Genomic DNA, 12,828 nt, shown 5'->3' on the forward strand with positions numbered 1-12,828 from the left:
ACCCGTATTTTTGTTCTCCCCACTCCAGAGCATTCTTTTCTCCCTGCTTCATCCCCAACTCACCTGCCTTTGGCCCTGCTCTCCCCCTTACCTGTCACCCTCTGTTTGCCATCCCGGTCCTGACATTCCTTTCGGGCCCGGAGGCGAAGAGCCTGATTGTGTCGGATCACTGTGGCCTGGATCGTCTCCACCACTTCTACCTCCTTCTGGGGAATGTAAGTGCCTGGGAGGTTGGCATGGAAAGTGTGGAAAATGCTTTATTATGCTGTTTGGAAAACATCATCATACTATTTAAACCTAACTTGATGTGACTAGAGATTGTTTGAACCCAGAATGTCACCCTGGCCTCAGGAACTTTCCAGGATTGCCAGAGGTGACTACAAGGAATTTTAAGCTCCTCTCAGGCCCTAGATCCTGCAGAAAGTAAACCTTCCAGACCCTGGAAGATGGGCAGCCACACCCTTTCCTGTTTGCTCATGATTTATCTCTCTCTTCTACCAAATGACCTAATAAATTTATTTCTAAAACTATATCAGATTTTGGGGTTTGTTTTCATGACTAACAAAATAAAGAAAGGGAAAGAACAGGGAAGGGTCAGGAGAGGCAAGTGATCCTTTCTACCCTACCCTGGGTGAAACCTCCAAAATAGGGTCAAGTCCTCTATCAGGGGTGGGGAACCTGTGGCCTCAAGGCCATATATGGTCCTCTAGGTCCTCAAATTCGGCCTTTTGACTGAATCCAAACTTCACAGAACAAATCCCCTTAATCCAAGAATTTGTTCTATAAAACTTGGACTCAGTCAAAAGGCCGCACCCAAGGACCTAGAAGGCCACCTGTGGCCTTGAGGCTGCAGGTTCCCCACCCCTGTCCTATACAGTCAATTACTATTAGGGAGACAAATGACTTACCAGGCCCTTCAAACAGCCACTCGTCTCCTGCTATTCTTTTGTCCCCATTTTCATCTTCAAAGTCAAGTAAGGCCTTAAGGTGCAATGCTGTATTGGGCAGGACCACCTGCAGTGGGGTTATATCCTAGCAGAGAAGAAGAAAAGGCCATGATCTATCTCTAGGGCCCTCAGAATTAGACCTCTCAAAGATCTGGAGTGGAGGACCTGAAATTCAAGGTGCGATCCCAGTTTCGGTACTGGGTAATCAAGTTCTGCCATATACTGAGAGGGTTGAAAAGGGACCCTTAGCAGCAACCCTTCTTTCCGTTACCTTTAAATCTGGTTTTCCTAAAACTATCAGTAGAGAATTTTGTGTATTTTGTGAATTGGAGAGTGGAATACCCTTTCCTAGGCCTAAGCAGTAAATGCCCAAGTATCACACTATTGTGTGGAGTAGTAGACGGAGCATTGGACTTGGAATCCTAAGATAGGGGATGGAGTCCTGGCTCTTCCAATTACTAGCTTTGTGTAATCTTGGATATGCTGCTTAATCCCTCTAAGCCTCAGCTTCCTCCTCTGTAAAAAGAGGTTAATTAAGTCTCCTGGTCTAGATTAAAAGCTGGTTGGTGAAATTATGGGGATCTTGGGAGGAAATGATTCTTCCATCTTAGCATTTAGTGATAGATAGGAACTATCTATCACTAGGATAACACATAGGAATATTGCCCTTTAATTGTCATGCCTGTTAATTTTACAAGAACATATTTCTTTTCTTCCCCAGTTAACAGTATTTTATTTTTTCCCAATTACATGTAAAGACAGTTTTCAACATTTACTTTTATAAGATTTTGAGTTACAAGTTTTTTTTCTCCCTCTCTCTCGTTCCTCCCTAAGACAGCAAGCAATCTGATATAGGCTTTACATGCACAATCATATTAAACATATTTCTACATTAGTCACGTTGTGAAGGAGAATCAGAACAAAAAGAAAAAACCACAAGATAAAAAAGAAGGGAGAAAATAATATGCTTCGATCTGCATTCAGACTCCACTTCTTTCTCTGGATATGGATAGCATTTTCCACCATAAGTCTTCTGAAATTGTCTTAGATAATTGTATTGTTGAGAAGAGCCAAGTCTATCAAAGTTAATCATCACAAGATGTTGCTGTTCCTGTGTACAATGTTCTTCTGGTTCTGCTCACTTCATTCAGCATGAAGTCCAGGTTTTTTTGAAATCTGCCTGCTCATCATTTCTACAAGAACATATTTCAAAGGGTTCAGAGAAAGGTTAGATAGCATCCCACAGCCTGAAATTCTTAAGGAAGAGTAGGTTAACAAAGGATTGAAAGAAAAAGGGAGAAGAAGGCAGGGACTTCTCAAGAATGAATTCTGCTGGTGAACATAAATTATCCTCATGAGTAAGAAAAATATGTTAACAAGAGATCAAATAAATGGTTATGTAGAGACATCACTGATAAAACTCTGAATCTGGAAAAGCAAATGAGGAAAGTAACAGGCAAAATACAAAAATGTATCCTGACTCTGTAAGAATGCCAAGAAAACTAAAGCCTTGAAAGAGCTGGGACTTGCAATAAAAAATAATGACAGCAAAATAGGGTTTTAAAAACTAAGATGAAAGCAATAGGAAGAAGGCAGGCAGGGAACCACTCCTCAAGGTGGATATGACAATGATAAAGGCTGAAAGAAGGCAGAATTACTCAATTCCTTTTGTTTGCTTTTTCTCTACCAAGAATGACCTTTGGACTAGGAAAGGTCAAACAAATATGGTTAACAGGGAATTGAAATAAAAGTCAACAGATAAAGTGGTAAGACAGATTATAGCTGCTCTCAATTATGGTCAAGCCACTTTGTCAGGGTGAACTCCATCCCAGAATCCTGAAAGAACTTGTGTATGCAACTAAAAAATTACCAACGGTAGTTAAGCAGAGTCAGGAGGAATAGGAAGAAGTATTATTGGAGACATTCAAATATTCTAAATAAAAAACAAAGAATGGTAGAAGCCAGATTCTCAAATTTTAAGCTAGCAAGTTTATTCTTGACAAAAATTTTAAAGGGAAGGTTTGTGGATCTTTAGAAAGAAAACCAGTAATTACTATGAGCCAGTATGGGTTCACTAAGAACAAATAATTCTGGATGGTTTCTTTTTTTTTTTTTTGACAGATATTAGATTTGGAAAATATCATAGACAAATTTCAGCAGGGCACCAGTAATTCTGCTTTGCTCACAGAGCCTTCTTTGATTTGGGCATGCCATGTTGGATCTGAAGACACTCTGCCAGTGTCTCCCATCGATTCCAAAGTTCTTCAAATAGACCTTGACAGTGTTCTTATTTCCTTTCTTCTGATCTCCATGTGAGCGCTTGCCTTGTGTGAATTTTCTGTAAAATAGTCTTTTAGGCAAATGTGCATTTGGTATTCAAACAATGTGGAGTGCTCATTGGAGTTGCATTTTCTGCAGTAGAATTTAAATGCTTGGCAGTTCAGCTCGGAAAAAGACCTCAGTGCCTGGTACCTTATGTTGCCAGGTGATCTTCAGCATTTTTCTAAGACGATTCAAATGGAAGTGATTCAGTTTCCTGGCATGGCGCTGGTACACTGTCCAGGTTTCACAGGCATACAACAATGAGGTCAACACAATGGCTCTGTAGCATTTCAGTTTGGTAGGCAGTCTAATACCTCTCCTCTCCCATACTTTCCTTTGAAGCCTTCCAAAAATGCAGCCTAGCTCTGGCAATGCATGCATCAGCCTCATCTATATGTACATCTTTTGAAATTATATTGCCAAGGTAAGTGAACTTATCCACAGCATTGAAAATTTCTCTATTTGCTGTAACCAATGGTTCCACATATGGATGGTGTGATGCTGGCTGGTAGAGGACCTCTGTTTTCTTGGTGTTGATTGTTAGGCCAAAATTAGCACAAGCAGCAGAGAACTGATCCATACTTTGTTGCATCTCGGCCTCACAGGCTGCATTGAATGCACCATTATTTATGAAAAAAAAGTAGCACACCATACAAGCTTGTCAACTAGATTAGTTTTGATTGTGAAACCTATGCCAGCTTTACCGCTCCCCCAATCACTGAGGCCACTTCAGAAAAATGTGTAGCCACCTCTGACTTTGGTAAACTGGCCTTCATTTGCCAGCCTTGTGTCACTCGGGACTGCTATTTGGAGGCAGTACCTGCCAGGTTCTCTTGCAACAAGAGCTTTTTGTTTTTCAGGTCTACTGGATTTCCTGTTGTCCATAAGTATGTGCACATTCCATGTGCCAATGGAGAATGGAATTGTCTTTGAAAAAGCTTTTTGAACTTTTCTTGTGTTTTGACCACAGGGTAGGATAGTATAGGAGCCAAAAATGCCCAATCTACAATAAAAGAAACTAATGCAGAGCTCTGAATGAATAACCATCTATTAAAGGGACCTACCTTCCCATCCACCAACCTCAACTTAATGAACAGGACCTCGGATCTTCCTCACCATCCGAGATGCCTCCTTCTTTCAGGGCTTTAGTTTTATAGTGCTTGATACCCAGAAGATACAAATGAGGCAAAGTAAAATACAGAGTCTCATTGGTTGATAGACCTATATCTTGACCTTCCAGGAGAACCTTCAGTTTATGCCTACAGTCAATGACCAGCAGAGGATTCCAAAAATGGGCAGAACTGATAGCAATTCACTGGCCCCATGTTGGCAACAGAGAGTTGTAAGCAGCTCTGGCAACCTGAAGACAGGGTCACCCATTGGTCAAATGTTCATAGGGCTGTTGGCCATGTGCCCATAGGCCTGTCTCCTCAGCAAAGGAATAAAGTGGAGGGATAATCAAAAATCGCTGGGGGACTTTCCATATCATTGAGTCATTTCTACCATGCTGGGCTTGGTTTCCTCCTCAGCAGAAAGAAAGGGTAGAGGTTCTCTAGCTATCTGCCTGTGATTAAGGAAGCGAATTTTATAACAAGCAATTGAACTTAAGATCTTATAAAGTTTTAGGGCCTATTATAAGAAAGAATCTACCTCATCTTATCTAATCCTCACATAAAGATACATAAATATGTATTAATACTATTTGATTATACTGACTAAATGTATATTTATGGATAAGTATAACAGAAATAATCACTATCCCTATGGAATCACATCAGACTGAAATAATACTGATTGCAAATAAGCTAGAGGTCTAAATAAAATAGGGTCTAAGTTAATCATTTCCCACAACAGCCACCTCCCTCATTAAGCAGACCAGAGTCAGGTGAGGGGAAGTTGACAATTTTTAGGGTATCTTTTCTAGCCCCTTCCTCATGCCAGAAGGTGAGCAGTGTGGTCCTTAAAAAAGGCTGCTCAGATACCCAAGGGGCTGCTGAATCCCACTACTGCTTCAATCCAGTGAGAAGAGGACTCTATGCCCTTGGCCTCCTGTGTGCAGGGTGTGACTATACTCCCAGTGTATCCCCACCTGCTGATTCGTCACTTGTCTATCACTACAGGGCTCTGAGATAGGTAAAAATGGTAAAATGGCACGGGCAATGTCTTCTGACTTGCACCTAACTGTATTTAAGGGAGGCAACGTTAGTCAGCCTCACTCTCTCTTTCATAGTCATTGAAGTCCAGTGACCAGACAAGAGTCAAGATGACTGGTGATGGCCTGAGCTGCAGTGGATGACCTTGGCATCCTCAGTGGCTCACCAAGCTCTAAGCGCTCCACGGCACCTGGGCAGCCACCTTCATGGCCGTTGGAACAAATTGTTCTCATCTGACCAGTCCACGCAGGGAAGTCTTCACATGTCTGGGTTAGGGTTAGGGTTAGAGACTCCACTAAATCACGAAGGGATTTAAGGCCCCTCAGTTACCCTCAACCCGGTTTAGCCCATCTGCTGAAACTGTTTACCAGGATGTGGCTGCAGCACATGTTACAGCTTTTTGGAGCCACAGGTGAGAATTGGGTGGCAGGTAAACACCAAAGGTGGAAAGCAGCCCTCACACCAGAGGTACTAGTCTTCTCTGAATACCTGTAGATCCCAGGGATACAAATATAAGCAGAAAGAAAGATATTCCTTGCCCTTAAGAAGATTACGCACTAATGGAAGACAATACATGTAAAGAAACTAAAAAAGACGGGATTGCGGGTAGGGAAGGACAGTAGAGAAAGTCTGGATAACCAGGAGTGGAGCCCAGTGACGAATGAAGGCATGGCTGGCCTGGGTGCCTTCCTTAAGATGGAGGTACCTGGAGGAATAACCAATCAGAGGGGGCCATGGGACAGAAAGAAATTCTAGGGTGAGAAGGCTGCTTGTAGCATTCTAGAGAAAGTTCAGAGAGTCAGGAGTAGATCCTGAAGAAGAATGTCTGAGAAGCAGTTGGAGATAGTAACTGTAGCTCAAGAGAGAGACTGGGGCTGGATATATAGACCTGGGAATCCTCTGCATAGAGATGCTAACTGAACCCCATGAGAGTATGATGTTAGTAAGATAGTATACAGTAAAAAGGAGGCCTAGGACAGAGGCATGGGGACATTTATGGAAATGACACAGAAGACCAGCAAAGGAGACTGAGAAAGAGTGGTTGCACAGATAGGAGAACCAGGAAAACATTCAAATACTTAATAATGTCTTAGCCTGCCTTAACAGAAGTGAACTGTCTATAACTAGAGAAGTGACAGTCTCCCTGTAATCTGAACAGGTCAGACTACGTTTGAAATACTAAATTCAGTTCTGGGTAACATATTTTAGGACATTCATAAAGTCGACTCCCACACCCCAGTGTTCTTCCTCTACTCCTCCACCTCTTGGCATCTCTAATTTCCTTGTAAACTCGTCCAGTTTCTGTATGAGGTCCTTCCCAGGCCCCTGAGCTACTAATGTCTCCCTACTCCTACAAACCCCATACACAAAGTTACTTTGTTTCTGGTCTGTATATACCTATGTTGTAGTCACTGCTGTCTCCCCAGCAGGAATATGACTAAAGGGCCTGGACCAGATGGCCTTAAAGGTCCCTTCTAGCTCCACCTAGGCTCCTGTGAGCCCATGACTGTTCTAGTCAAAGTAGCTTATTCTTGCTTACACTCACCTTGAACTTCCCTCCCCTATAACAGAGTCCAAATACCTCCCCTGTCCCTCCCAGCTCCCACAATTATCCTACTTTCCTCAGGATAAAACACCTTGCCCCAAATTACTCCCGTTTATTAAAGGCAGGTACTATTTCATACTGGTCTTTATGTCTTAGGTACCTAGCACAGGGCCTGGCACACAGTAGGTACTTCATAAATGCTTCTGATCAGATGAAAATAGATGGCTTTGGAAGCCTCCTCTGCTTGCTGACTCAGTCTGTAAGTCTAAGGTAACTTTCAATTCAAGCTTTCTGCCTACTTTATGTACGTTATTTTAGGCTATGCCATATCAGCATGAGTATCTTCCTGAGATACATACTTCAGCAGAAATCAATGGAGAGGGTCAGGAACCAGTTAACTAAAACAGTCCAATGTTTTAGGCAAAAAAAAAAAAAACCAGATTTTTTTTTTGGTCACTCTTTGAGGAGGTGATCATTGCCTGGACAAATATTCGTATGTGTATGTATATATATACACATGTATGTGTATGTGTATGCGTGTGTGTGTGTGTGTGTGTAAATATATATATTCACACACACACACTCCTTCAGCAGGAAATAGTTGAAAGTAATATGAGGTGAGATGTTTCCTCCTGAGGAAAGCAGGATAATTATAGAAGTTATATGGAGGGAGAGAATATGTATTAGAGGGGAGAGGGGATCTAGGGTAAAATATATGAGGTAGGCAATACGTTCAGCTCTAAATACATATATTCTGTTGCTACACTGTCCAGAATGGTCATAGGCTCACGGGTGCCTAAAAAGAGATAGGACAGACCTGAAATGTCATTCTGGTCCAAAGCCTTCATTTAAAGACGATGAAATAAGCAAATTAAGAGAGCATGGAATCGTTTATTTGTCAGATTTATGGATAAGGGAAGAATTTAAGACCAAAGAAGATATAGAGAGCATTACAGAATATGAAATGAATAATTTTGATCATATAAAATTAAAAAGGTTTGCACAAACAAAACCAATGCAACCAAAATTATAAGGAAAGTAGAAAACTAGGGAAAAAATTTTGTTTTATTTTGTTTTATTTTTAGGCAATTGGGGTTAAGTGACTTGCCCAGGCTCACACAGCTAGTAAGTGTCAAGTGTTTGGAAAAAATTTTTATAACAAGTATCTGTGATAAAGGCCTCATTTCTCAAATATATAGAGAACTGAGTCAACTTTTTTTATAGCTTTATTTATTTATTTTTGGCTAGGCAGTGAGGTTAAGTGACTTGCCCAGGATCACACAGCTAATAAGTGTCAAGTGTGTGAAGCTGGATTTGAACTCAGGTCCTCCTGACTCCAGGGCCAATGCTCTATCCACTGCGCCACCTAGCTGCCCCTAAGTTAAATTTATAAAAATATAAGCCACTCCCCAAATGATAAATGGTCAAAGGATATGAACAGGAAGTTTTCAGATAAAGAAATCAAAGCTATCTCTAGTCATGTGAAAATCACTACTGATTAGAGAAATGCAAATTAAAACAACTCCGAGGCACCACCTCACACCTATCAAAGTGGCTAGTATTGACAAAAAAGGAAAATGTTGGATGTTGGAGGGAGTATGAGAAAACTGAGACACTAATGCACTGTTGGTGGAGTTGTGAACTGATCCAACCATTCTGGAGAACACTTTAGAACTAGGCTCAAAGGGCTATAAAACTGCCTACCCTTTGATCTAAGCAATATCACTGCTAGGTCTACATTCCAAAGATATCCCAAACAAGGGAAAAGGATCTATTTGTACCAAAATATTTATTGCAGCAGCTCTTTTTGTTGTGGCTAAGAATTAGAAATCAAAGGGATGCCCATCAATTGAGGAACGGCTAAACAAAGCTGTGGCATATGATTATAATGGCATATTATTGTGGTATAAGAAACGACAAGCAGGATGATTTCAGAAAAACCTGGACTCACATGAAGTGACCAGAACCAGGAGACTGCCGTACACAGCAATATTGTTTGATGAAAAACTGTCAATGACTTAGCTCTTCTCTGCAATACAACGATCCAAGACAATCCCAAAGGACTAATGATGAAGCATACTATCCACCTCCAGAGAAAGAACTGATATTGATTGAATACAGACTGAAGCATGCTATTTTTCACTTTCTTTCTTATCTTTTTTTCTTTTATTCGAGTCTTCTTGTACAAACTGATTAATAAGGAAATGTCTTACATAATTGCACATGTATAGCCTTTATCTGATTGCTTACCATCTCAGGAAGGGAAGGAAAGAAGGAAGGATAGAAATTTGGGGTTCAAAACTTTAAATAAAAATGTTTAAAAGTTAAAAAAATAAAGATGATGAAGTTTAGAGGTGAATGACTTGTCCAAGTAACTCAGATCATGTCAATGGGGAAACCCTACCCAGGGATTTCTTCCCTTCCTGATCCTATCCCACCTTATTGTTTTTAATAATTCTATAAGTGTGATGTGATCTGTGTCAGCAAATGAGTAAAGTGAAATGTTTAAAAGGACCAACAGTGTTGCCATGCCCCCCAAGAAAACCCTGTAAGAACTCAGCTCCACAGCAGCTCACTGAAATCATTTAGTCATTGGTCATTTATTGACAGGCAAAGAGGGGTACTGGCACCTAAACAAAAATATGGATGTGATAAACTTTTAAAAACAAATGTTAAAAATCGTTTTTATGTGCAACTGGGAAGTAAGATATACAGGCAAAGGGGTATAAAAATCTATCCTGCCCTACAAGAAAACAGAAGGGGAAGGGGATAAGAGAAGGGGGCAGGTGATAGTAGGGGAGAAGATTTGGAATTCAAAATCTTGTAGAAGTGAATGTTGAAAACTAAAAATAAATAAATTTTTAAAAATATAGAGGTGAGAAAGTACCAATGTGTTAAAGGAATGACAAGTAATCCATAGAGAATGTCAACATGCAGAGGTAGAGAGGAGGTTAGGATGGGTAGGGTAGGAAGGAATTCCTGGCTAATTCGACTCTATACAACTTAATTTTAGCATTAGCAAATGCCCTACCCCTCACCCAACTTTCCTTTGTCTTCTAGCCCTTGTAGAGCAAGGACATAGGAGATATTCTGGGTACCTGTTCCAGCTCCTCCCCTGGGTACAGTGGGAAAGGGTCCTGGGCCAGCCGGATCTCCAGATCTGCATGCCGAAGTCGAACTTGTCCTGTAGCATCATCAAATAGCACAGAGCCCCCTTTATCTCGGGCTACAGGGTTAGCTACAATGCAGTAATGTCGTGGTGGGACTGTAACCATACGTGCTGGGGTAAACAGTACCCTGGTGAATAAAAGGAAAGTATGAGGGATTACAAAGACCTTCCCTCCTCCTCTAACTCTTCCCACCCAGCCAGATATATCTCTGAGAGGGCAGGCCAGTGCTGCAGTTGGAGGATGGAAAATAAGATACGGACTCCCAGATAATGAAAGATTAGAATAAGTGAGTAAGGAACATATTCCTCCAATAGACCAAAACCCTTCTGCCTCCCCAAACACTGACTTGGATGAGGAATCACTCCTACCTGGAAATAAGGACAGAGACGAATGACCTGGAGAGAGGCTGGCCAGATCAACAAGCATTGCTACCAGACTCCTGCCCAAAACTGTCCTTTTTCTGCATCTCTTTCCTTTTCAGGGGTTGGTGGTTCCTGAAGTCATACTGACCTTTCATTGTCCTGCCGGATATAGGTCTTGGGCCCAACCTCCACACGGGATACATTGCTGTTCTGGTCAAGCACATGGATGAAGTGGTATGGGGGGATTCGGATGATGGGATCTCCTTTATTTGCCATGGTGACTTCAGAATCAAGATGGCTGGAATGAGGAGTGGTTAACACAGGATATCTGGTATGGGGAAAAAGAATACAAATGAATGATAGGGAAGGGGCCACAGAGAGCAGAGGAGAAAAAAGAAGGGAGGGAGAGAACCAAGGCTAATAGAAAAGCTTAAACAAAAAAGGATTTTAGGCCTCTGGAGGAAACTTTGATTGCTTCCCTTTTTAACACAGACCAGTAAAAGAAAAACAAAAACAAAGAGGCAGCCAGATGGCACAGTGGATAGAGCACCAGCCTTGGAGTCAGGAGGACCCCAGTTCAAATGTGACCTCAGACACTAGCTTGTGACCCTGGGCAAGTTACTTAACCTCAACTGCCTCAAAAACAAAACAAACAATAACAAAAAACCAACACAGACCAGGGGTACCCTTCATGCTGTTTGAGGGCACCTCCCCCTAAAATTCCTCCTTACATGGCAGTACGGTTGTAAGAACTCAAGATTCTTAGCATGAGGAAGAGAAGACTTAGGGGCCATTACCTTTATGTATTACGAGGGCCATCATGTGGAAGAGGTATGGACTGGACTTGCGCTTGGCCCCAGAGGGAGGAATGAGGAATCACAGGTAGATGTTTCAGTGAGGCAGAAGTTAGTTTAAAGTAAGTAAAAACTCTCTAACAATTAAGAATTGCCCCAAAAAGGAATAGACTGTTGCAGGAGGTAGGGGATTCTCCCTCAGTGCCATTCCTCCAGTGGATGCTGCTGGTCAGGGATATTGTCCAGGAAATTCCTGTTCAGGTATGGGATGGACTAGGTGACCACTGAGACTCCTAACAGCCCTAAGACCCTAGGCTCTCCCAAGTCTACCCTTAGCAACTCCCTATTTTAAGTTTTTAAAATGATAAAACTATGCAAAATCCTTCTCTAATGCCTTATTTCACAGAGGCGATCCTGGTTCCTTGAAGGTTTTGTCAATAAACGTTAAGTTCTGGCAGACCCTACTATATGAGAAAGGCTTCAAATACAGTTTTGGTGACAGATTGAGTACCAGAGTAGCTACTACATATAGAGAGACTCATTACCAGCTGGTTGCCCACTAGGTGATAAGATTCTCTGGCAAAGGCAACCTCGAAAGAGAAAACAAACAACGGTCCTCAGTCTTGTGTGACTCCCTCACAGAAATGGCGGCAGAGTGGTAGAAGGTGCTAAGAAACACAACTTTTAGACTTATAAAGATGAACTCAACAGCAGATACTCTGTGGGATTTTGTGTCCAATGGCCAATGACCTGACACCGACCCATATCAATAATGATAGCTTCACAAATGAAATCAGGAGACAAAAAAGTCAAGCTGGATGGAAAGGATGGCTCACATATTCTTCTTGAAAAGACAATGGAATTGAAGAGATTGTTTCATTAGGTGCCCAACGACAACTAAAAATAAAAATTTCATGGGATACTTGGTTATGTCATCTTGTGGAAGCTCTTACCGAGCATAAGCAAAAAAGACCTTAGAGGGTGGTATAATTGATATATCCACCGAGAATGGTGAACTTCAAACCAAGCCAACAGAAACTTTGATATCTGGTGATTTCATTGTAAAAGTAGGCACAGAGGAGGATGGCAAGAATAAGATAGGACTCAGGTTTGAAGAAATTAAAAAGGCTAAAGGTTTATGTCCTATCCTGAAAATTCAGACCAATATATTATCATGAATGCTTTGTTCCAGAAGGGAGTTGAAAGGTGCTGGACATGGCAAATAAACATCACAAAAATGAAAAGCTGACTATTCTAACAGGAAACTGAGTTTCACCTAAATGCCAATCCACTTTTCTTAGTATAGCCAATTTTAACATGTCATGACTACCAAGAACCCCTTTTTTCCTGCGTGTCAACAAAGAGGGTAACTTTCTCATTGGAGTTACTGGCTTTTCAGTGGTAGTCTAATCCACTTTGTTAACAGTTGTATGTGTCATTGTTAATAAACTGATTTTTGCTTGGAGTTATGCACCTCAGTTTACCTTTATTGAATTTACTTGTGACGATATCCTGTAATGTTGCTAAAGTTGTT

General features: G+C 41.3%; 1 protein-coding gene across 2 annotated transcripts in view; it reads right to left on the reverse strand.

Moving 5' to 3' along the window:
- Window positions 1-12,828, reverse strand: part of MVP (major vault protein) — a 38,086-nt gene that overhangs the window by 16,143 nt on the left and 9,115 nt on the right. For both annotated transcript variants that reach the window (XM_021006813.2, XM_021006812.2), the window contains exons 2-5: window positions 10,649-10,828; window positions 10,067-10,265; window positions 909-1,032; window positions 92-223 (exon numbers count right to left, since the gene is read on the reverse strand). In XM_021006813.2, coding sequence (XP_020862472.1) covers window positions 92-223; window positions 909-1,032; window positions 10,067-10,265; window positions 10,649-10,776 — 583 coding nt within the window. In that variant the 5' untranslated portion in view covers window positions 10,777-10,828. The remainder of the gene's footprint in view (window positions 1-91; window positions 224-908; window positions 1,033-10,066; window positions 10,266-10,648; window positions 10,829-12,828) is intronic.

This window comes from Phascolarctos cinereus, unplaced genomic scaffold, assembly GCF_003287225.1.
Source record: "Phascolarctos cinereus isolate Bilbo 61053 unplaced genomic scaffold, phaCin_HiC Scaffold_4;HRSCAF=312, whole genome shotgun sequence".
Classification (NCBI taxonomy): Eukaryota; Metazoa; Chordata; class Mammalia; order Diprotodontia; family Phascolarctidae; genus Phascolarctos; species Phascolarctos cinereus.